Below are 21664 nucleotides of genomic sequence, written 5' to 3' on the forward strand. Positions count from 1 at the left end.
TGCTCGCGACATCACTACTACACATGTGGTAGAGAGTTTCTATGGCTGAAATAGCTTGCCAAACGCCAGTGGAAGTGAGGGGAACCAAGCTATCTTAAATAGGGCCTTGCTTCTATAGTACTTTAAAAGAAAGCAAATACTCTGCGACACATTTTCCAGTTCTCCTTGCAATCACTCCAGAGAGGTTCCACGTGGACAGACTTTATTACTTATAGATGGTGTTATTCACTAAACTCTAAATTGTAGCAAATTTAAATATAAATGGCAACATTTAGGCTAAATACACAAGTCATGATTTTAGTTTATTTGGAGATTTTTCCAGATCAGCAATTTTTTTCCTACATTTTGCCATTCTGATTTTCATTTGCTAAGATTGCGAGTTTATTGAATAATCCAGTTTCTATCCTGGCTTCAGCATCAACTGTTTCTCTTGTTTTGCTCCATCTGTAGTGATGTCCCGAACGATTTGTGGGCGAATAGTCCCTGGCGAACATCGGTCCACCCCCTATTACTATTTAAAAAAAAAAAGGGTCCCCCCTCCCTGAGCGGGTGGGGGCCCTAAAGTAAAAAAAAGTGGGGAGGACCTATTGTCCTCCCCCCTGGCCCCCACCCCTGAGCGGTGGGTGGGGGCCCTAAACACAAATTGGGGGGGGCTAATGTCCTCCCCCCTGGCCCCCACCCCTGAGCGGTGGGTGGGGGCCCTAAATACAAATTGGGGGGGACCTATTGTCCTCCCCCGGCCCCCACCCCTGAGCGGCGGCCCTAAATACCAATAGGGGGGGACCTATTGTCCTCCCCCCAGCCCCCACCCCTGAGCGGTGGGTGGGGGCCCTAAATACCAATAGGGGGGACCTATTGTCCTCCTCCCTGGCCCCCACCCCTGAGCGGCGGGTGGGGGCCCTAAATACCAATAGGGGGGGACCTATTGTCCTCCCCCCCGGCCCCCACACCTGAGCGGCAGGTGGGAGCCCTAAAAACCAATAGGGGGGGCCCTAAAAAAATGTCCCCCCAGGTGACTAGGGGTCCCCAAACCCCTAGTCACCCCCCCCCCAAAAAAAATGATCCCCCTACCTAGCCCCCTCACCCTAAAAATAATGAGGGGGGGACATTTAACTAAGAACCTGTAAAAAAAAATAATAATAATTACCATTCGATGTTTTCTTTCTTCTAAAATCTTCTTTTTTCAGCCCCAAAAAAGGCCAAATAAATATCCATAATAACCGACGCAATAAAAAAAATGAAAAAATAAAAATGAGCGCAAAAGAAAATAATCCATCTTCACCCGGCGAGGGCTCCGCGCAGACTGAGCTCTGCAGGGCGGGGGAAGGCTTATAAAGCCTTGCCCCACCCTGCAATTAGGCTCAAAGCACTCTGATTGGTGGGTTTAAGCATCCAATCAGAATGCTCTGACAGGTAAATGAAGAGACTGACAGGTAAGTCTCTACATTTACCTGTCACAGCACTCTGATTGGTTAGCTTGAAATCCACCAATCAGAGTGCTCTGTGTCATTTTACACAGCGTGGGAAAGTTCTGTGGAATTTTCCCACGCTGTGTAATTTGACTCATAACACTCTAATTGGTGGATTAAGTACAGGGGAATATTCACTAAGTACCAAACATTATTATACAGGGGAATATTCACTAATTGCCAAACATTGTTATATAGGGGAATATTCACTAAATGCCAAACATTGTTATACAGGGGAATATTCACTAAATACCAAACATTGTTATATAGGGGAATAGTCACTAAATGCCAAACATTATTATACAAGGGAATATTCACTAAATACCAAACATTGTTATATAGGGGAATATTCACTAAATACCAAACATTGTTATATAGGGGAATATTCACTAAATGCCAAACATTGTTATACAGGGGAATATATTGGTGGAATATTCACTAAATACCAAACATTGTTATAAAATTGCTATACAATGTCTGGTTTAAGCCAATCAGAACTTCCAAAGAACTTCCCCACGCTGTGTAAAATGACACAAAGCACTCTGATTGGGTGGCTTGAAATCCATCCAATCACAGTGCTCTGTGTAATTTTACACAGCGTGGGAAAATTCCACAGAACTTTCCCACGCTGTGTAAAATTACACAGAGCACTGTGATTGGATGGATTTCAAGCCCACCAATCAGAGTGCTCTTTGTAATTTTACACAACGTGGGAAAATTCCAAAGAACTTTCCCACGCTGTGTAAAATGACACAGAGCACTGTGATTGGATGGCTTAGAATCCATCCAATCACAGTGCTCTGTGTCATTTTACACAGCGTGGGAAAATTCCAAAGAACTTTCCCACGCTGTGTAAAATGACAAAGAGCACTCTGATTGCCTTAAACCCACCAATCAGAGTGTTCTTTGTCTAATTGCAGGGTGGGGCAAGACTTTATAAGCCTTCCCCCGCCCTGCGTAGCTCAGTCTGCGCGGAGCCCTCCATGGGTGAAGATGGATTATTTTTTTGCGCTCGGGGTTTTTCTTTTTCATCAGGTTTTTTTTTTGCGCTCAGGTTTTTTATTTTATTTTAAGTTCGTCGGGTATGATGGCTTTTTATTTTGCCTTTTTTGGGGCTAAAAAATGAAGATTTTAGAAAAAAGAAGACGTCAAATGGTAAGTTTAATTTTTTTTTACAGGTTAGTTATTTTATTCCCCCCTCACTATTTTTTTTTTTTTTTTATATTCTTTATTTTATCGTGCAGGAAAGGTACATAGCAACAAGCAATGCCACAACAGCGATTGCAAGCGAAATGGTCAACATATTAGTGACAATTGTTTGGCATAATAGAACATTGCACATTTTATATATTAATGTAGATTTGTCAAGAGTGGAACCAACATGTCAGCTAAGAGATAAGGGAGGCAGGTTATACATTTAGCATAAACAAGCTGGCATTATTGAAGTATTATGGGGGTCGCATGCTTAGCTGAAGCACATCTTTTCTGTGCGCTGCTTGAAATCATAAGCTGAACAATTCGCTGAGTCAGCACAAATTCTAAGACAAAATAATAATACTGAATAATAATACTGAACATATAGGTAACAAGCTTGTTCAACATGTCTAGGGATATAATAGAGGACAGGCTGATGGTTTGATTTGTCATGTTTGGCTTTAGTGTATGTAGTCGTGTATAAGCGTAGAGTGAAGCATATCAAGACTATTCAGTTCGACTTGTGTGCTTGTGTGGTTGAGGACCTAATGGCTGCTCGCAGTTATGGCTGCATGTACAACATATTATCAACATTACAACATTATTATATTAAGACATCCGTGCGGCCAGGCTAACTGACTTCGCTTCAGGTTTAGGGGCGTCAAGAACAAGCCAACCTCACACTGACGCCAGGCTGTATGGCAGGGGACTCGTGTGGGTCCCTCTCTGTTAGGCAATCTAGTCGGGGCAAGCTTGTGTCATGTTGGTGTCTGGGAGAGTACTCCCAGCGCGTCCGAGAGCTGGGCTCATGAACGTGGGTTCAAAAATATAGTGCTACGCCTGCAAGGCCTATGTAGCAGAATTGCATTGCAAGTTATCACTGAGAGTATTAGTTAAGAGAGTATATCACATGTTAGATTTACTGCGCTTTTTTCTTTTTAGGTTACATTACCCTGCGTATACCGAGTGGGGTATTTAATGGTTGGCTGCTAATCGCAGGTGAAACCTGCTGTGAGGGGTTATGGGCCCTTAGGCAGATTGAGGTGGTGCATGTGAAAGGAGAACGCTTAAGGAATCATATATCAACGCTTCGCTGGTACAAATAAGATTAAATAAAATTAAACAAGAAGTATGAACTATGTACGTTCTGAGTGTGGATATCGGAGCCTTAGTCTGCTTGCTGTTACCATGTCTCATGTGATGGTATATTGTATAGACATGGCCCCTGCCCCACATGTCCCCCGGGCTGGCCCCCTTCAGCCAATGCCCACAGGGTTTACCGGACTGTCCAGCACGTCGGTGGTCATCCAGGCGGCAGCTCTCTCGCTTGGTAAGGGGTTGCCCAGCCTCGGGCGGCATGGTGGGCGGCTCGGAGGTGACCACGTTGGTTTCTGAATGTTGCTTAGGACAGGTCGTGGCGCTTTGGGACTTGGTGTTTTACGGCAGCGGGCAGGACGTCTGTCCGCATCTCGGTGTCTCAGCCTGTAGCGTTGTTTCCGCAGCTTGCGTCGCTTCAGTGTGAGTGGAGTAGTGCGGGATATTTGTCGGCTTGTAGGCAGCCTCTCTGGCTGCTCCATGTTGCGTGCTTGGTCTCCCTTGTCAGGCTCCTGTGTGGCTTTCGCTTGCCTTGCCCTGTCGAGCAGCATGGCCCAAAAGTTGTCAAATATGGCTCCCAGAGTGTTTGTTGCTTTGGCTTTAGGGCCTACTGAATCAGGCTGCAGCAATGTCCAACCTCGTGTTGCAGAGCTTGGCGTCTCCGCCATCTTGGATGTCTCTGGCACCATGTGGCTTGGAAGTTCTGCAGGGCTCACAGGAGCGTCCGCGCTTAAGGCAGCCTAGGTACTCAAGGACCGGGATGACCCCCACCGGTCCACAGGGGGGGGGAGGGAGGTGGTTTGAGAGTGCCCCTTTGTCAGCCAGAGAACCGGGAGAGCGGCCGTCTCTCCTCGGCTCCCACCCTCACAGGCCGCTGGTCTCGATTTGGTCTGTCTTGCACCGGAGACCCAAGTGACGGGTATCCCCGGGTGCAGTGCAGTGTCCTGGTCCCGAATATTGTGTTCAGCAGTCGGTGCGCTCGGGTGGTCGGGCGATAGACCCAGAATCTTAGCTTCAGACTCGGGAGCCCTCACCATGTACGTCTGGTCCGCTTAGTAGTCAGGCTCCGCCCCCCCCCCCTCACTATTTTTAGGGTGAGGGGGGTAGGTAGGGGACAGGTTGTATTTGGGTGGGGGGGGTGACTAGGGGCTTGGGACCCCTAGTCACCTTGATTGGGGGGGGTTTCATTTAGGGCCCCCACCTGCCGCTCAGGGGTGGGGGCCGGGGGGGGACAGTAGGTCCCATCCTTATTGTTTTTTAGGGCCCCCACCCACTGCTCAGGGGTGGGGGCCGGGGGGAGGATGGTAAGTCCCCCCCTTATTGTTTTTTTAGAGCCCCGCCCACCGCTCAGGGGTGAGGGCTGGGGGGGAACAGTAGGTCCCCCCTTTATTTTTTTTTAGGGCCCCCACCCACCTCTCAGGGGTAGGGGCCGGGTGGGGTAGGTCCCCCCCACCATTATTATCTAGGGCTCCCACCCACTGCTCAGGGGTGGGGGCCAGGAGGAGGACAGTAGGTCCCCCCTCTCTTTATTTAGGGCCCCCACCCACCGCTCAGGGGTGGGGACCGGGGGGGACAGTAGGTCCCCCCCTTATTGTTTTTTAGGGCCCCCACCCACCGCTCAGGGGTGGGGGCCGGGGGAGAGGACGGTAGTTCCCCCCCACCATTATTATCTAGGGCCCACTGCTCAGGGGTGGGGGCCTGGGGGGAGGACAGTAGGTCCCCCCTCTTTATTTAGGGCCCCCACCCACCGCACAGGGGTGGCGGCCCGGAGGGGACAGTAGGTCCCCCCCTTATTGTTTTTTAAGGGCCCCCACACACCGCTCAGGTGTGGGAGCCGGGGGGGAGGACGGTAGGTCCCCCCCACCATTATTATCTAGTGCCCCCACCCACTGCTCAGGGGTGGGGGCCATGGGGAGGACAGTAGGTCCCCCCTCTCTTTATTTAGGCCCCCACCTACCACTCAGGGGTGGGGGCCTTTAGGGTTTTTTGTGGGTTTTAAAATTCGCCTGCCTATTGAAGTCTGTGGCGGTTCGCCCGTTCGCGAACATTTGTGGAATAATAAATATTTTCTTGGCTTACTCAATTAGATATTTAACCAGAACGTGTATCTCTCAACCAGCTTTTCATCTGTTCTAAGATCCTTTCCTTTATGTTGTGTATTTCATTAAAGTGCTATACTAATTTTATATTGGAACTCTCCCCCTCCCCCTTCCCAACATGATTTGTTTTATTCTACTATCACTTTTTTTTTAGATAGGATAGATAAATTACATTTAAATAAACACTCAAAATTGCCTATAAATATCTTAAAGTACAACTGTAATGAAATGTAACGATTCTTTTTAAATGATGTATATCAATTTTTTGGAGAAAAAATTAACTTTCTTATCTGGCTGAGTAGCCATGTTGTGATAGGCTCTACTGTTAAATCGGAGCAACTATTGCTTAACTTAACAATGCCTAGTTCTAAAAGTGGAGGTAATGGAAACCAAATGGAACTGATGGAACATATGGAACCGTGTCTCAGAATTGCCCTTTCTAAGGAACCTACACTGGCCACTTTCATCTAAACCATATATCCCATAGCAAAAAATGTCTCTCTAACTACCAGAAAGACTTCTCACATGTAGGTCAATATGGGATGGCTATGAAATATATACAAATGTACAAATGATGCAAATGAGACAAAAAAACTAAACAAAAAACAACAGCTACATCCAATTTCTGCCATCCAATGTGGTCCAATTTGGAACTATAGTAAGAAAAAGGCCTATGTTGGAAACTCAGTTCTCCTAAAGAGATGCCATTGAAAGACTTTGTCTTCCAACCCCTAAGCTACATCCTCTTACTCTGTAAGTCAAAGGTTTTCATTGAATAGAGTAAGGTATAAACTATCCCAACAACAACAATCGTAAACTGCACTAACACCCCAATCCTCTAAGGCTCTGTCTTCATGAATCAAACCAGTTCTCGGTGCTCTGATGGCAGAGTCATCAACATATACATCAAATGTCAATAGCTTTTAATGTAGACGTTATAAGATCAGGTTTGCATATTTAATGGTAGATTTCCACGGTCGGGAAAATGGTTGTGACATTTTCAAAGACTACAATTTAATGATTGATATGATTTCATAGAAAATCTGACACCTATAAATAACTGCACATCATAAAATATGTTAATTAACAAACAGTACTAGCTTGTTCTGCTTTGGAGTAGAAAAAAAACCTTTTTGCAGTTTGTAAAAGGTGACTGTCTCTTCTTGAACTATTGTACATTTTGACTGAGATTTCACAAGAATGGGAAAAAATATATCTATATGTATATGTATGTATCTAAAATACACACGATCCAGCACACTCATTCACCACTAAAAAACAATTTTAAAGGTCACAGAATGTAATAGTTTAAAAAAATACCAAAAAAACTAAACAAAAAAACAACTTCTAACCTAGGTAAAAATAATTGGGGTTTAATTACAGTTACATGATCCTCTTTAATATTTTTATTAGTGATATTGCAGAGGGTCTTGATGGTAAGGTATGTCTTTTTGCGGGTGATACTAAGATATGTAACAGGGTTGATGTTCCAGGAGTGATAAGCCAAATGGCAAATGATGTATGTAAACTAGAAAAATGGTCAGATCTGTGGCAACTGACATTTAATGTGGATAAGTGCAAGATAATGCATCTTGGACGTAAAAACCCAAGCGCAGAGTATAGGATATTTGATAGAGTCCTAACCTCAACATCTATGGAAAGGGATATAGGGGTGATTATTTCTGATGACTTAAAGGTAGGCAGACAATGTAATAGAGCAGCAGGAAATGCTAGCAGAATGCTTGGTTGTATAGGGAGAGGCATTAGCAGTAGAAAGAGGGAAGTGCTCATGCCATTGTACAGAACACTGGTGAGACCTCGCTTGGAGTATTGTACGCAGTACTGGAGACCGTATCTTCAGAAGGATATTGATACTTTAGAGAGTTCAGAGAAGGGCTACTAAACTGGTTCATGGATTGCAGGATAAAACTTACCAGGAAAGTTTAAAGGAACTTAACATGCATAGCTTGGAGGAAAGGCGAGACAGGGGAGATATGATAGAAACATTTAAATACATAAAGGAGAAATCAACACAGTCAAGGAGGAGACTATATTTAAAAGAAGAAAATCTACCACAACAAGAGGAAATAGTCTTAAATTAGAGGGGCAAAGGTTTAAAAATAATATCAGGAAGTATTACTTTACTGAGAGGGTAGTGGATGCATGGAATAGCCTATCAGCTGAAGTGGTAGAGGTTGACGCAGTGAAAGAGTTTAAGCATGCGTGGGATAGGCATAAGGATATCCTAACTACCCTACTCTAGCAACCTAATTCCTGCTCTTATGAGATTAATCCACTTACCTGGGAAATGCCTCCTACTGGGACTCCCTGCAATGCAAAGTTACATAGTGCCCTGGAATGAGGAAAGAGTGTACCTTTTGCAGATGCCTCAAGCCAGGGTCCTATTTAACCTTGCACTGCAGAGAGTCCAAGGACAACTAATTTACCAAGTAAGTAGATTAAACTCATAAAAGCAGGCATTCGATCACTAGAGTAGGACCTGCCAAAATGCAGTACATTGGTGTTGGGGTAGGCACCCTGCATGAGATTTACACAGTCTCCCTAAACACTTCCTGTAAAGAGTCATCTAATGTTCAAACTTCCTTTATTGCAAACTCTGTTAAATTTAGAATGTTTTATCTCCCGCTCTGTAACTAGCCTTCTAGATCCTGCAGGAAACTCCTCTATGTAAGCAAACTTTAATTACCTCCGATTGAAAATGAAACCATTTTTTTCCATATAAGCTGTGTGAATCACAGCCAGTGATTTGCATAAACTGAAACAAAATTGATTTAACTCCTAAATGGCAGAGAACTGAGCAGTGAGACCTCAGATGTATTAACTACACACCAAACCTGCTTCATTAAGATACATTTGTTTTGGTGCCTATAGTGTCCATTTAAGACAAAATACAGATTAGTTATAAACAATAATGTTTTCATCTATTTAAACTTTCCACCAGTATGCACTTGTAAGACATATTCTAAAGCTTGCTTCGTTAACACTGATTATTATTCTAGTAGCTAATTATATGCATTCCTAAATAATAAATACATTTCTCACTTATTTAATTTGTCTTTGCCGTGGTGGCTAATATAAGCTATATGTGTGTATAAATCTAATTCTTACTAGTTTAAAAAATATATATTTCTCAAAACCAATGTATATTTACAATGGACATTTTCCCATGTGTGATCATACCAGGAGATGAAATTGGACAACCTTGGCATATCTCAGGTACCTTTCATGTTTTGGAAGAATCTACCATTTAAAGTCAAATAAAGTCCACCACATTGTGCACACGGATATAAACCAGACTTGATGGAATAAATTGCTGAGTCCAAAAGGCTTGAGGTCAATTTCCCTTTACCGAATGGATTTTCTAAAATTCATGCAACATTCATGAGAGTGAACTCAGTACTAATCACCTCGGACACATGGTTAAATTATCCAAAAGAGCTTGACGAGCCTCAGGACAAGAGGTTCATGGCTCTTCAAAAAAGTTTGCATTACTCAGAAATTCTGAATCTATTTAAAAAAAAAAACTTAAAAAAAGCTTGAGAGACATACTTTTAAATCTTATGTATGTGGGCCACAACATGAGGACAGTAGCATAGCCAGCATTACTTACCGTTAGAAAAGCCCTGGAAAAGTATTAACTTGGATTCATAAAGCACAAATGAGATCAAGAGCTTGAATAATGTTTCTTTGGAAGTGTTTTGTGCATTTATGATTCACTTTTTATCTTATTTGGCAACTAATAACTCTTCTAACCTTCTTGACATTCAGCCAACCACAGTTGTTGTGTGGTAGTATACCGAATGTTGAGTTGCTAGCTAATGTATTCTGGATATTCATATCCAAGTGGAGAGGTGAGTTTAGGAAGTTTTGTTATCCTACGTTTTTTGTCAGTGGTAGGTTTTGGTTTGACATAAAAAATGGTTTGACAAATGGTTTGACATGACACGAAATGACCCCACTTACACTTTCACCATAACCCCCACAAACAGCTGTAGTGGGTACAATATATGGAGTGCCCCTTTGATGTGCTATTTAACTTTGAAAGCTGGTTAAGCAGACAATACTCACCTTCGGTACCCTGTAGGTTACATTTTTACCCCCCATGATAAGAACTATCTCCATGTGTAGGCTCTTTCCTAACAATGGACACTCAAAATACGATATGTGGCTGACCAGCTAGTTGGGTGTTTAGATTTTCAGAGTTATGCAGAGTAGCCACAGGGGGTAACCATATTATATAGCAATGTTGAATTTTGGGTGGGCTGGCTAGAACAAATAAATAATTATTTTAATTCAGGGTCTCCGTGTCTGACTTTTGCTTGCAAGTTAATCAGAAAAGTCATGCAAGTATAGGAGTCAAAACTTCAAAGCCCAGAGTCTTAGTCCACTGATTAATATGACGGTTGCAGAAAAGAAAGACTGAACCACAACAACCAGAGCAACAAGCAGGTTAACAGAGTAACAGAATAAACGCAACACAAACGGAAAGAAACATCTTTGTGTGAATGTGACCCTTTCAACAGGCATTTCTGAATGGGGTAACCTAGAGGGAAAAAAAATAATTTAATTCACTCACCTTCTCTCTGTTGCTGTGGAATCATGGGAGGTGGCTGGGGAAACGCTTGGCTGATCTGGCTGTAAGCAGCAGGATAAGCAGCTATTGGAGGAATAAGAGGAGAAAAGAGTCAGCAAGGGGCTATTAAACTCTCTTTCCACCATAATGAGATGATCTGGATTATTTTCGGGGTCAGTTGGCACCAGTTGTGCTTGTTCAATGGGAAATAATTGTCAGCTATAAATTTGTCACAGGCCGTGACATCTATTGTGTGGGTTTTTTTTTCTTCTTTTTATAATAGGTTGGCATATAACAAAGTCTTTTTCTCCCACTTATTGTGCCTGTGCGGTATCTTTTTATTCATACAATAAATATTATTATTAGCATGTATAAAACTACAGCATGTACTTCAGTGCAGTCTAAATAATCTAACTAAAAGAACAAGCTCATTTTTAACCTTTGTTTTGATGGTCCAATTTGCGTTTTCTGAACTTTGGTACGGCGAGTACGGGTATAGTCAAGATCTAAATGTGAAAATAATCTGCCAATAGGACGAACAGCCCTGGTAAGGGGACAGGATATTTTTAGATTGAAAATAGAACACATTGTTATTTTTTTTCAATACAGACCATATGTGGGCCCCAACATGAGGACAGCAGCATAGCCAGCATTACTTACCATTAGCAAAGCCCTACAAACATATTACTCAGTACATTTAACGTGACTCAAATAATGAATTAAAATTGCTGCCTTTTATAATGCATTCTATATAACGCGTTATGTAACAATGATATTAATCCTTTTGCAGCCCATGTGGGCTATGTAGATTGACAAATATATGGTTGTCATGTGGTTTAATGACATTATTTTCTTAAAAAAGTACACTTCGTTGCCCAAATGGGCACAGAAATTTGAATTCACTGTTTAGTAGAAATACCACCAATGAATACATGCATGTATTTTCATGCATGTATTCATTGGGGGAAAATCATAAAACTGTTTGTAAAAGCTGCAATTCTTTTGAACGGCAACCTTTGGAAGGCCTCCGTCTTTCAGTCTTTTCATGAGGAAATAGCCAATCAGAGGCTTCTCACCGAGAAAGTCTCCCTCCGTTTGTGCATGTGCACTTACAGCATGCTGATCTGAAGTTTGTGGACTGGTTTGTGATCTGGATGATCTTGTAAACTTGCAATTAAAGCACTAACAGCAAAAGTGAGGATCAGACCATGGTAGTTCCATATAGGCTCATTGTGTGTAGAAGGCAGTTACCTATGCTCTCCAATGTGGTGAATGTGTTTAAACAATTGTTTAATTACTTCACCATTTAAAACCACTAGTAAGACATGGTTTCATCAATAATATTGAAGCTTGTAAAGAGAGCATGGATGCCACTATTTAACTCCTGGATTTTAATGACTTTGGTAAATGGAGACAAGATAAGCCAACTGGAACAATTGTCAAAAAAAAAATCTCTTTCGACTTTTTTTGATAGAAAAAATATCTATTTTTTAAAGACGAGTGGAGTAATTATTTTAACCTGCAGTTACTACACCTTGGCCTTCTAAATAATAATAAGCTAAAGTCTTATGGCTTTGGTTGTATATATTTGATCTTTAAATGCTCATGGACCATTCTCCATTCCCCGAGGCATTGTGTTAATCAACATCTTAAGGTTAATACAAAAATGTGCCACACTTTGTTAGGTATGAGAACCGAAGGGTCACAGACATAACAATGAGTAACATTTGGCATTACCAAGGGGTAATCTCCCACCTAGTAAACTATAACTATATTGTGTGATCTCTGAAGAAGATCCGGCACATGTTAAAAATAAAATACAAAAAAAGCAATTAGGAATTCTGTATTCAAAAGTATTTCTTAATACTTTATTTCCTTAAGCAGTTCTAGCTTAAAAAGGCTCTCTCGTACAAAAATGAACTGTTTGATACAGCTACTTTGTTTCATCTATAAATCGTGCTTAGCGACCCAGGCAACAAAGGCATAAGTGGTGAAGGACTCTGTGATGCAACGTTGTATACATGATGAGTTAAGTATATTTTATTAATGCTTTCCTGGAGGCACTTCCAGTTCTTACTGCATGTGCACTGCGACCATCAGAATATCAAATAATTCCCTTTACAAATGTCACCATTAACATGGTGACTTAAATATATTAAGCATCAACCTAGTAATGCTATAATGCATCCCCCTCCTAACCTTTCTGGATACTGGAGATATTTTGACTATAAATTCCATCATTAGCACTCAAGCAAGGCATGACTGAGAATCATAGGAGATACAGTCCAGTAATCATATAGCCCCAACATAAACGTATATTGACCCAATCACTCCTGAAACTTGTGCATGGTGGACAAATTTGGTTTCGGACGAATCAATTCGTACAAAAAAAAAACTAAATTGTCCGCGTAGTCCGAAATTAATCCCCTGTCGATTTGGATAATTTTCATCTGTGAGAATGAATTGGAAAGATGATTCGCATAAACAAAAAGTGTGATGAAATGGGTCACTCAGTGTATCACAAAATATATACATAATATAAACATAAAATATGTTATGTTTATATTCTGCAGTACAAGGATTTGAATATTTCAAGTGAGAATAAGTAACCAATAAAGGGATAAAAAGAAGAGTAGTACAAAAAATAAAATCTATATTGATATATTATATATTTACTAAATATATAATATATAAACATACAAATAAAGATTATTTTTCTTTCTTATCTCTGTTGGTCATGTCTCACTTGATCTGTGAATGGTACCAACATTTAGTGTCCATTCCCTACTTGTCAATCATTTTTTTTATCATCTCTTTGTTTTATTATTATTATTATTGCAATTTATATAGCGCCAACAGATGCCAAAGAAGGACCTCCGAGTAATGAAACAAATCAACATGCTTGACAATTGTCTAATTTGTTTGTCTGTGATATGTCAATAGGGTGCATCAGCATTATGAAATTTGGACAACACGCCAATGGCTCAAAATTCATATGAAACCCAGTTTGTTTGAAACCAAGTCTAAAGTATTGATCTAGTCTCTCTAGTTATCATACGGTCCTAACATAAACGTATATTGACCCCGTCACTCTACTAATCATGTAGCTGCAGGATACACGAACACTGCACTCAGTGTTGGCAAATAGTGCCAACTTAGACATAAAATGTTATTTTATATTATTGTGCACTGTTCCTAATTGTGCTGGTATTTTGGATAAATAGGCGTATGTTGTCACCATGCTGTACTGAATACAGGCATATGTCAGCATCATTGTTTCTTCATTTTATATGGGTAAGCTATTCCTGTATTTATACGCTGCTCTTCGAAGTCTCTCATGTTTAAATACATCAGCTCTGCTGCCCTCTGCTGTCTAAATCTGAAAATACTTGACAATTTTTCTAGATAGATGATATTTTTTTACATAGTGCAACAAGGTTTGGCAGCGTCCAAAATACTAGTTGCTGCGATAAATTATTACTTTTCCGTTTTGCACGATGGAATTTGCAATCATGCAATCTCTCTAAAACACAACAATTAAGAATTAAATGTCAGTGATGGTAATTTGCATTCACTTTAGTTCTTATGTTACAGTACAATAGGATGCTTTGGAATCTGTTGAAGAACTGAAATTCCGTTGATGCTTTGTCAGGTTTATGGTTGGCAGAGTACCATGGGAGGTGCAGTTCTTCAAAACCTCAGGATTTACAATCAAATGCATGTCATGCATTGTTGTAATTATTGATAGGGCACTGAATAGGTTAGTGTTGATGATAATTCTTAGGTTGCAAAATTTCTTACAAGTCCTACTGGTTGCCTTGCTGTAAATTGGATGCAAATTATGATCTGACAATTCTCCCATGAGATAAAGTTTTGCTGCTGTTGCTAAAATAGACAATATTTTATCACTTTGGCTTTATTTTAATGCCCCTTGCATGTTTTAGAATGTGTTAGAATCCTTACATTACCATTAAAGTAAATAAATCAGATGTTTCTTGTGTGTGTTTTAAAAAAACAAACAAAAAAACTAACATGGATCGCATTACCTGCACCATTTGTGCATTGTCACATTTCTACGAGGAAAAGATTCACATATAAGAGAAGTAGAAAGGCCAAATGCAAATAAAATAGCTCACTGAAAGACATGGCTGTGTCATGTCTGAGTGGTGACATTAAATAAGACCAGTTGCAGTGTTTACTGCATTGAATAGAGTAGCATAGGCTAAGTAGAAAACATACTTACCTCCATTGCATGTCCGTGCTTTGTCAACATTGCTACCCTATGATGCCTTGGGCACACGCGTGCTGAATTTTAGTTAGCTGTATGTCTGTGCTAAAAGTGATAAAGTAACAGTTTCTTTTTAAGAATTATGTTGCATTTCATGGGACACTGTTGGTACCCAGACCACTTCATCTCAATGAAGAGGTCTGAGTGCTATGCCCCCCCATGTTTAACCTGCTGCTGAATACAGAATTAGAACATGTGTCCACTACACAGCTGGGAGTTGAGGATATTTGTGCAGGATGTGGCTCTGGAGCTTTGTCTGAGAAGAAAACTGAGCCAGGAACAGGTTTGGTTTATAGAGATTTTGCTCCAAACAGCTTCCAGCAAACATCAGATGGCAAATGTGAAGATGTGAAAGTAAAATATTTATTAGGAGAAAGTCTTTATACTAACTACCTGCATACTGCTGCACTCCGGCATAGGCTTGCTGCAAAGGGTCTGCCGCGGTGGGACTCTGTGCTGTAAACACAAGGACAGTTATAATCAATCAATATGCAGTAAAGACTGGTATTGCAAAGTTACAACAACAAAAAAAGCCAAACCCTCTCTCCAAACCCCCACTCACCTCCCAAAAAAACTCAAAACAATTTAACTCAGAACTACATGTATGGGTAATTAATCATTATGCATTATACAGAATGCTTCTATATATTGTTCTTTGTGAATATCTGTCTATATGTTGTATTAGTGTTTAAAAAAAATAATAATATTATATAGTGTATTCTAGCAGAGGACCGAGCACATTGATCAATATACACATATGAGCAACTGCTAAGGGCCAAATTGAAGGAAGGTAGTCGAAGGTATGGATAATGTGGTGGTGAGGTAGGAAAGTACAGATACATTGCTGGTGAGATAGGAACGTACAGATACAGTAGTAGGGATGTAGGAAAGTACAGATATAGTGGTAGGGATTTAGGAAAGTACAGATATAGTGGTAGGGATGTAGGAAAGTACAGATATAGTGGTAGTGATGTAGGAAAGTACAGATATAGTGGTAGTGAGGTAGGAAGGTATAGATAATGTGGTGGTGAGGTAGGAAGGTATAGATACAGTGATAGTGAGGTAGGAGGATATAGATAAAGTGGTGGTGAGGTAGGAAGTTATAGATAAAGTGGTGGTGAGGTAGGAAGGTATATATAATGGGGTGGGGAGGTAAGAAGGTATAGATAATGTGGTGGTGAGGTAGGAAGGTATAGATACATTGCTGGTGAGGTAGGAAGGTATAGAGACAGTGGTCGTGGGGTAGGAAGGTATAGATAGAGTGGTGGTGGTGAGGTAGGAAGGTATAGATATAGTGGTGGTAAGGTAGGAAGGTGGTAAGGTACAGTGGTGGTGGTGAGGTAGGAAGGTATAGATAGAGTGGTGGCGGTGAGGTAGGAAGGTATAGATACAGTGGCGGTGAGGTAGGAAGGTATAGATACAGTGGTGGTAAGGTAGGAAGGTATAGATAATGTGGTGGTGCAGTAGGAAGGTATAGATAATGTGGTGGTGAGGTAGGAAGGTATAGAAACATTGCTGGTGAGGTAGGAAGGTATAGAAACATTGCTGGTGAGGTAGGAAGGTATAGATACAGTGGTAGTGAGGTAGGGAGTTATAAATACCATGGCGGTGAGGTAGGAAGGTATAGATACTATGGTGGTGAGATAGGAAGATACAGCGATGGTGAGGCAGTAAGGTAGTCAAAGGTATAGATACCGTTGTGGTGAGCTAGGGAAGGAATAGAAGGTATCAATACATGAGTGATGAGGTACAGAGGGAGTAAAGATAATAGATAGCAAATCCCTCTCAGTTGGTAAAACTAAAGGTTTAGGTGTACCGTGAGGCCTGCAGAATATATTGAGGATGGCAAACCTTATTAATTTCAATAACAGAATAGAGCGCCTGAATTTGTATTTTTGGTCACAAATGATATACCGGTACACAGAAAAATGTAAGCACTATTGCCAATGTATAATTATTTAACCATTTCTAGTTTTAGAGGGAAAATGTATGTGGATCACATGCACTGTTAAATGATTTTCACACAAATAGGGACAAAATATTACAAGTTATTGTGTCCGCTGTGCAGCCTTTGTAAAAGAATTGATTGTATTAAATAACCTATACATTTCATAAACAGACTTGTGCTTATAAAAAAAAAAAAATCCACTTAGAAGTAAAATGATTTATGGATAATAGAAAATGAAATATCTATTTATAGATCGGAACAATATGAGTTATTTTTGAAATGATAAATTTACTTCAAATAATTGGAAAGTGATTGGACCATTGCCCATGAAAGTAATATGTTCAGAGATGAGGACAGACATTAGTCAACATGAAATCTTCATATTGCAACCACGGTCCTAACAGCATCTTTAAATAAGGCTGGGTAGTTACAAATAATATTGTGTATACTTGGGGAAAAAAAAGAGAGAGAGAAAGAGAGAAGGAGGAGAGGTAGACAGAGAGAGACAGAGACATAAAGACACAGATAACAGAGAGACAGAGACATAAAGAAAGTGATGACAGAAACAAATAGACAGAGAACAACAGAGATGACAGACACAAATAGACAGACAGAGAGACAGATATGTAGATCGATAGATAGATAGACCGATAGATAGATAGATAGACAGACAGACAGACAGACAGACAGATAGATAGATAGATAGATAGATATATAGATAGATAGATAGATAGATAGATAGATGGATAGATAGATAGATAATTGAGTTTATGGGAGTGAGTTGGAATTATGTAAAACCACCACTAAATATAATGCTAGGCTACTGATATACAAACATTTATATGGAAAAGGCAGGTAGATCATACTGTTTTAGATGTTGTAAAAAAGATTAGATTGTTTCCAATGACCATTCATACACATCCATAGATATACACATTAACTTGTCTCTTACAGAAACATGTTGCACTCTGTCTCACTCAGCTGATATCATGACCCTAGTTTAAGTTTCCAAAAGTGGAAGGGTATATAAAGGAAGAAGATTATTAATAGATTCAACCGTGAAAACTTTAAAAACCCTCTGAAGTCGGCAGAGCTAAAAATGCGAACAGACATGTAAACACAAGGGTTTTCCAAGTCATGTACATTTCCTTTGTTTTTTTTTGTTTTTCTCAAGACAGAATTGCCTGTCCAGTCCCTAAGACGAATTAGAGAGGAATGAAGTTGTCTAGAGAACTTATTGACCTACTCTCTGGGCCTCAAGGACACAATTTAGGTCAAGTTAGACCAGAATTTGATGGGCTATTCTCCTATGTGACATTCTGTTTAACAAGCTATATATTTTAACCTGAATTGGAAATGTTTCTAGGAATCCACACGTACCAACGATTTTACGCAGACATTTTATGCAACCCCCTCTTTATAGGCCAAATAAACTCGGACAGGGATGGGACACATCTGCATTGTTAGATATGACTTTCACAAGCTTTAAGCCTTTGCAAGGTCAGCATTGCCGGCAATAAAAATAGGACAGCGCCACATCTCACCTCCTTGAATCCAATTTACATCTTTGTATGCAGCCTTCATCTAAATCCACTATCATATTATGTCATACAACGAGTTTCCAGAGAACCTTACAAAATTTATGCAGATTAAAATTCATGGGCGCTATAGTGCACATTCTGTATTATTAAGATTGATTAGGACAGCTGATGGTGTGATTAAAGGAGCCAGTGTTTACTGTTGTAATTAATTAGGCAGTCACATACAACAAAAACTGCAATAACAAAAAATAATGTGTTGGGAAGGGTGGAAATGCTGAGAGACCCAGCAGTTGATGTTCTTATTGTACGAGTCACAAAAACTACAAATTCTTAATGTTGGTCATGTTGTATACAGCGCAGAGCTTTACAATTCATATACCTTGTCTACATCACCTTAATGTGTAATAGCCTAGAATTCTTTTTACAACACACAGACACTACACTGCTCTTCATTTCTTTTAACTTAGTCTAGACTGCCGGATGTCTTTCAAGGGTAACAGTTGCAGGGTTATTCACTAAGGTGTGAACTACTAGGAAGATAGAGGGAGGTGGTGAAAGATGCAGTGAATGGGTTATTGAGAGCAAGACAGAGACGCTATGAATCCAAGAGAGATAGAGAAACATAAATATAGAGAGACAAAGAGGGGAGAAATTGAATGAAGAGGGGGTAAGGGAGGCAGGCAGAGATGCTTTATGCTGAGAGGGGTAACTGAAAAGGGCATAATAAAAGTGAAGAGCTAAGGTATAAAAATGAGCTACTAAAGGGAGAGAAAATGAGGAACAAAAAAGAGAGAGAGAGTGATCACTTACAGAGAGAGTCTGTAAGTTAGCAGAACAGGATATTAAAGAAAAAGAATGGACAAAAAGAAACAGAAGAGAGGAGAGGGAGGGATAGAACAGAGCAAACAAGAAGATAAAAAAAAATTATAATGAACAGAAAGATGGACATGAAGGAATAGGTAGACAAAACGGGGAAATAAAAAGGAAGGAAAGACAAAAAGTTAGAGGTAAAGATATAGAGGGATAGAAAGAGCAGAAGGAGTAAGGGAATGCACATAAATAATAAGAAAGGGAAAGAGAGAAAGAATGAGGGAAAGGAAACGGAATACATCTAAGCTCATCAAAACATAAATATTCATATATATTTAAATGAGTTTAATTCCCCCTGGCCCCATTTCAAGGTCTGAATGGGATTAATTCCAAGTTTAGCTCTGTCTTAAATAATATGTTGTTATTGTCGAGGTTTAACCTTAATTGAGATTAGTGATAAGGTAATGCTGAGGATTATGGCTGGTTAGTATATAATTTGCATCTCATTATCCTCGGTGTCCACTCGTTTTTATTCTTGCCTATTGCCCAACGATCCTTCCTCGAGTCATTGGTACCTTGATTTTTACAGGATACACTGGGCTGAACTACCCCTACATGTAACACAATTTAACTTTTTCTTTTTAAAGCTTTCTACTTAATAACTCAAAATATGCTCTTTAACCTGCAACATATAATAATGCAATCACTCAATTAATGCTTTAAGTGATGGATCACGTAAAGTGATGTCTGGTCCGCAAAAACATCACTTTGGTCACATGTTGCTAAATAATATATTTTTCTAATACTGAAACCAAAATGCTACATATCTTATATGTTGTATTTCTTTTATATATGCTTAATTCTGGTGAATGATAGAGGCTAATATTTCTGGCTACGACAGCATAAACCCCTAAAAAAAATAATAAGCAAAAAAAAACAAACAAAAAAAAAAAACACAAGCAACAAAAGTTTGTTGACGGTACAGTTTTTTCCTGCAGCAAAGTCTACACATTGGAGTTCACAAATATTTTGACCTGTATTTACTGGTAAACCTAGCAGTCCATGAAATGTGACAGGTGCCCATTTGGGAGAGGCTAGATGGATATTTCATTTTGATAGCTATCTCAACTCACCGCACAAAATGCCTTTAATTCGACTGCCAAGACCTGGCTTAATCACCTCCATTTATTACTGCAGGAGAGCGAGTTTGGAGGAATTCTGCTCATTAAAATATCTAATACTCTGAGTTAAAGATGGTAAATGATTGGGATTTTTTTCTCTCTTTTTCCATCGTGTGGTTTATGGAATATTGTTGATTGTTACAAATGGAGAAGAATAATGAGTCCAAATTGTAATGAAAGAGATCACAGCTGCCTAATTGTATTTAGTTATTTCAGATCTTCGGGGATACTTGTTAACTCTTTTCCACTGGGAAAGCCATGAAAGATGATTACAATATGCGTAAAGTGAATTGCAAGCATGGGGAGTTCAGTCTAATTCTCTCTTTTTAATCTACTATGGGATGACCAATATCATTCAAATACATTTACATAAACTGAATGAATGAAGCAATTGTCAGCTCCTACGGCAGGATTTAATTTGCTTAACACTCTAGACAACACACTGAGCAGTATAACCACTATAACTACTAGACTGTATTGGTTATGGTGTCAGACGTGCTCTGGCATCCCCTCACTGTAAGTCCTAAAACCATTTGCAAATTAGTCTACCGGGCACCACTAAACTGCTAGCTACATCTGTTAGCTCTTCTGAAGGACCAGCTCATTGGATGAGAGGGTCAGCAAATCACTCTCAGTTAGACTTGTACATATGTATTTGGAAGAATGACAAATTACCAAAAATTTTGGTTTTGGTAATTTTGTCAGAATCCGTATATGAATGCACGAATAACAGAAATTCTGAATGATCGACTAGCTCCCAACCAAATTTAGTTTGGCACCATTCACCATTCAGTCATTCTGCCATTGCAGTGAGCAGCCACTGGAGCATGGTGTGGAACTCATCTGCTAAAAAGCAAGCTGCCATTAACTGCTTGCTGTAATAAAAATAAACTAGCTACTGGACAGATTTCACTAGTAAGTTATCATACCTCCCCACCATACCCTCAATAAAAAAGGAGGTGTGTGGCTAATTTATTTATTTTTTAAAAATAATAAATAAAAAAAATACCCTCCCCCCCCCCCCCCCACCCCCGTGGCCCTAATTAAAATATAAAAAATGGTATGGGGCTCTAATTCATTTGAAAATAAAAAAATAAAAAAGCAGGGGTTATCTAACTATTTGCTCTCTCTGTATATGTATATTTCTATATTTAAAAAGGTAAACAAACACGGTTCTTTTTATTATTTAAAAAAATAAATAAAAAAGCACTATGGTTTCTGGACTCAGAAAAGAATCCTACAATGAATACTTGGATTTTTTTCCATGGTTATATTGCATTTGACATTATTTAATTAAACCAGTTGCCTCAGGAAAAAAAAATGTTGATTTTAGAAAAGGTGATCACTCTGTGTGCCTGCAGAGGTAGTATGTGCTGTCTATGTAAAACAAACGTCTCTTGCAAAGTCTTTGCATTTCTTACAAACACTGCCCAAAGGGAGTTGGT

At 39.8% G+C, this 21664-nt stretch overlaps 1 protein-coding gene across 12 annotated transcripts in view; it reads right to left on the reverse strand.

Annotated features, from left to right (window-relative positions):
* The window catches only part of CELF4 (CUGBP Elav-like family member 4), an 865251-nt gene that overhangs the window by 61325 nt on the left and 782262 nt on the right, over positions 1–21664 (reverse strand). For 8 of the 12 annotated variants that reach the window (XR_010090871.1, XM_063453836.1, XM_063453832.1 and 5 more), the window contains exons 9-10: positions 15130–15195; positions 10455–10535 (exon numbers count right to left, since the gene is read on the reverse strand). Coding sequence is in view for 11 of the 12 variants with exons in the window: in XM_063453836.1 (XP_063309906.1) it covers positions 10455–10535; positions 15130–15195 (147 nt within the window). In the remaining variant the exon portion in view is untranslated. The remainder of the gene's footprint in view (positions 1–10454; positions 10536–15129; positions 15196–21664) is intronic. The other 4 variants (XM_063453839.1, XM_063453833.1, XM_063453837.1 and 1 more) reach the window with 1 other exon arrangement.

This window comes from Pelobates fuscus, chromosome 5, assembly GCF_036172605.1.
Source record: "Pelobates fuscus isolate aPelFus1 chromosome 5, aPelFus1.pri, whole genome shotgun sequence".
In the NCBI taxonomy this organism is placed as follows: Eukaryota; Metazoa; Chordata; class Amphibia; order Anura; family Pelobatidae; genus Pelobates; species Pelobates fuscus.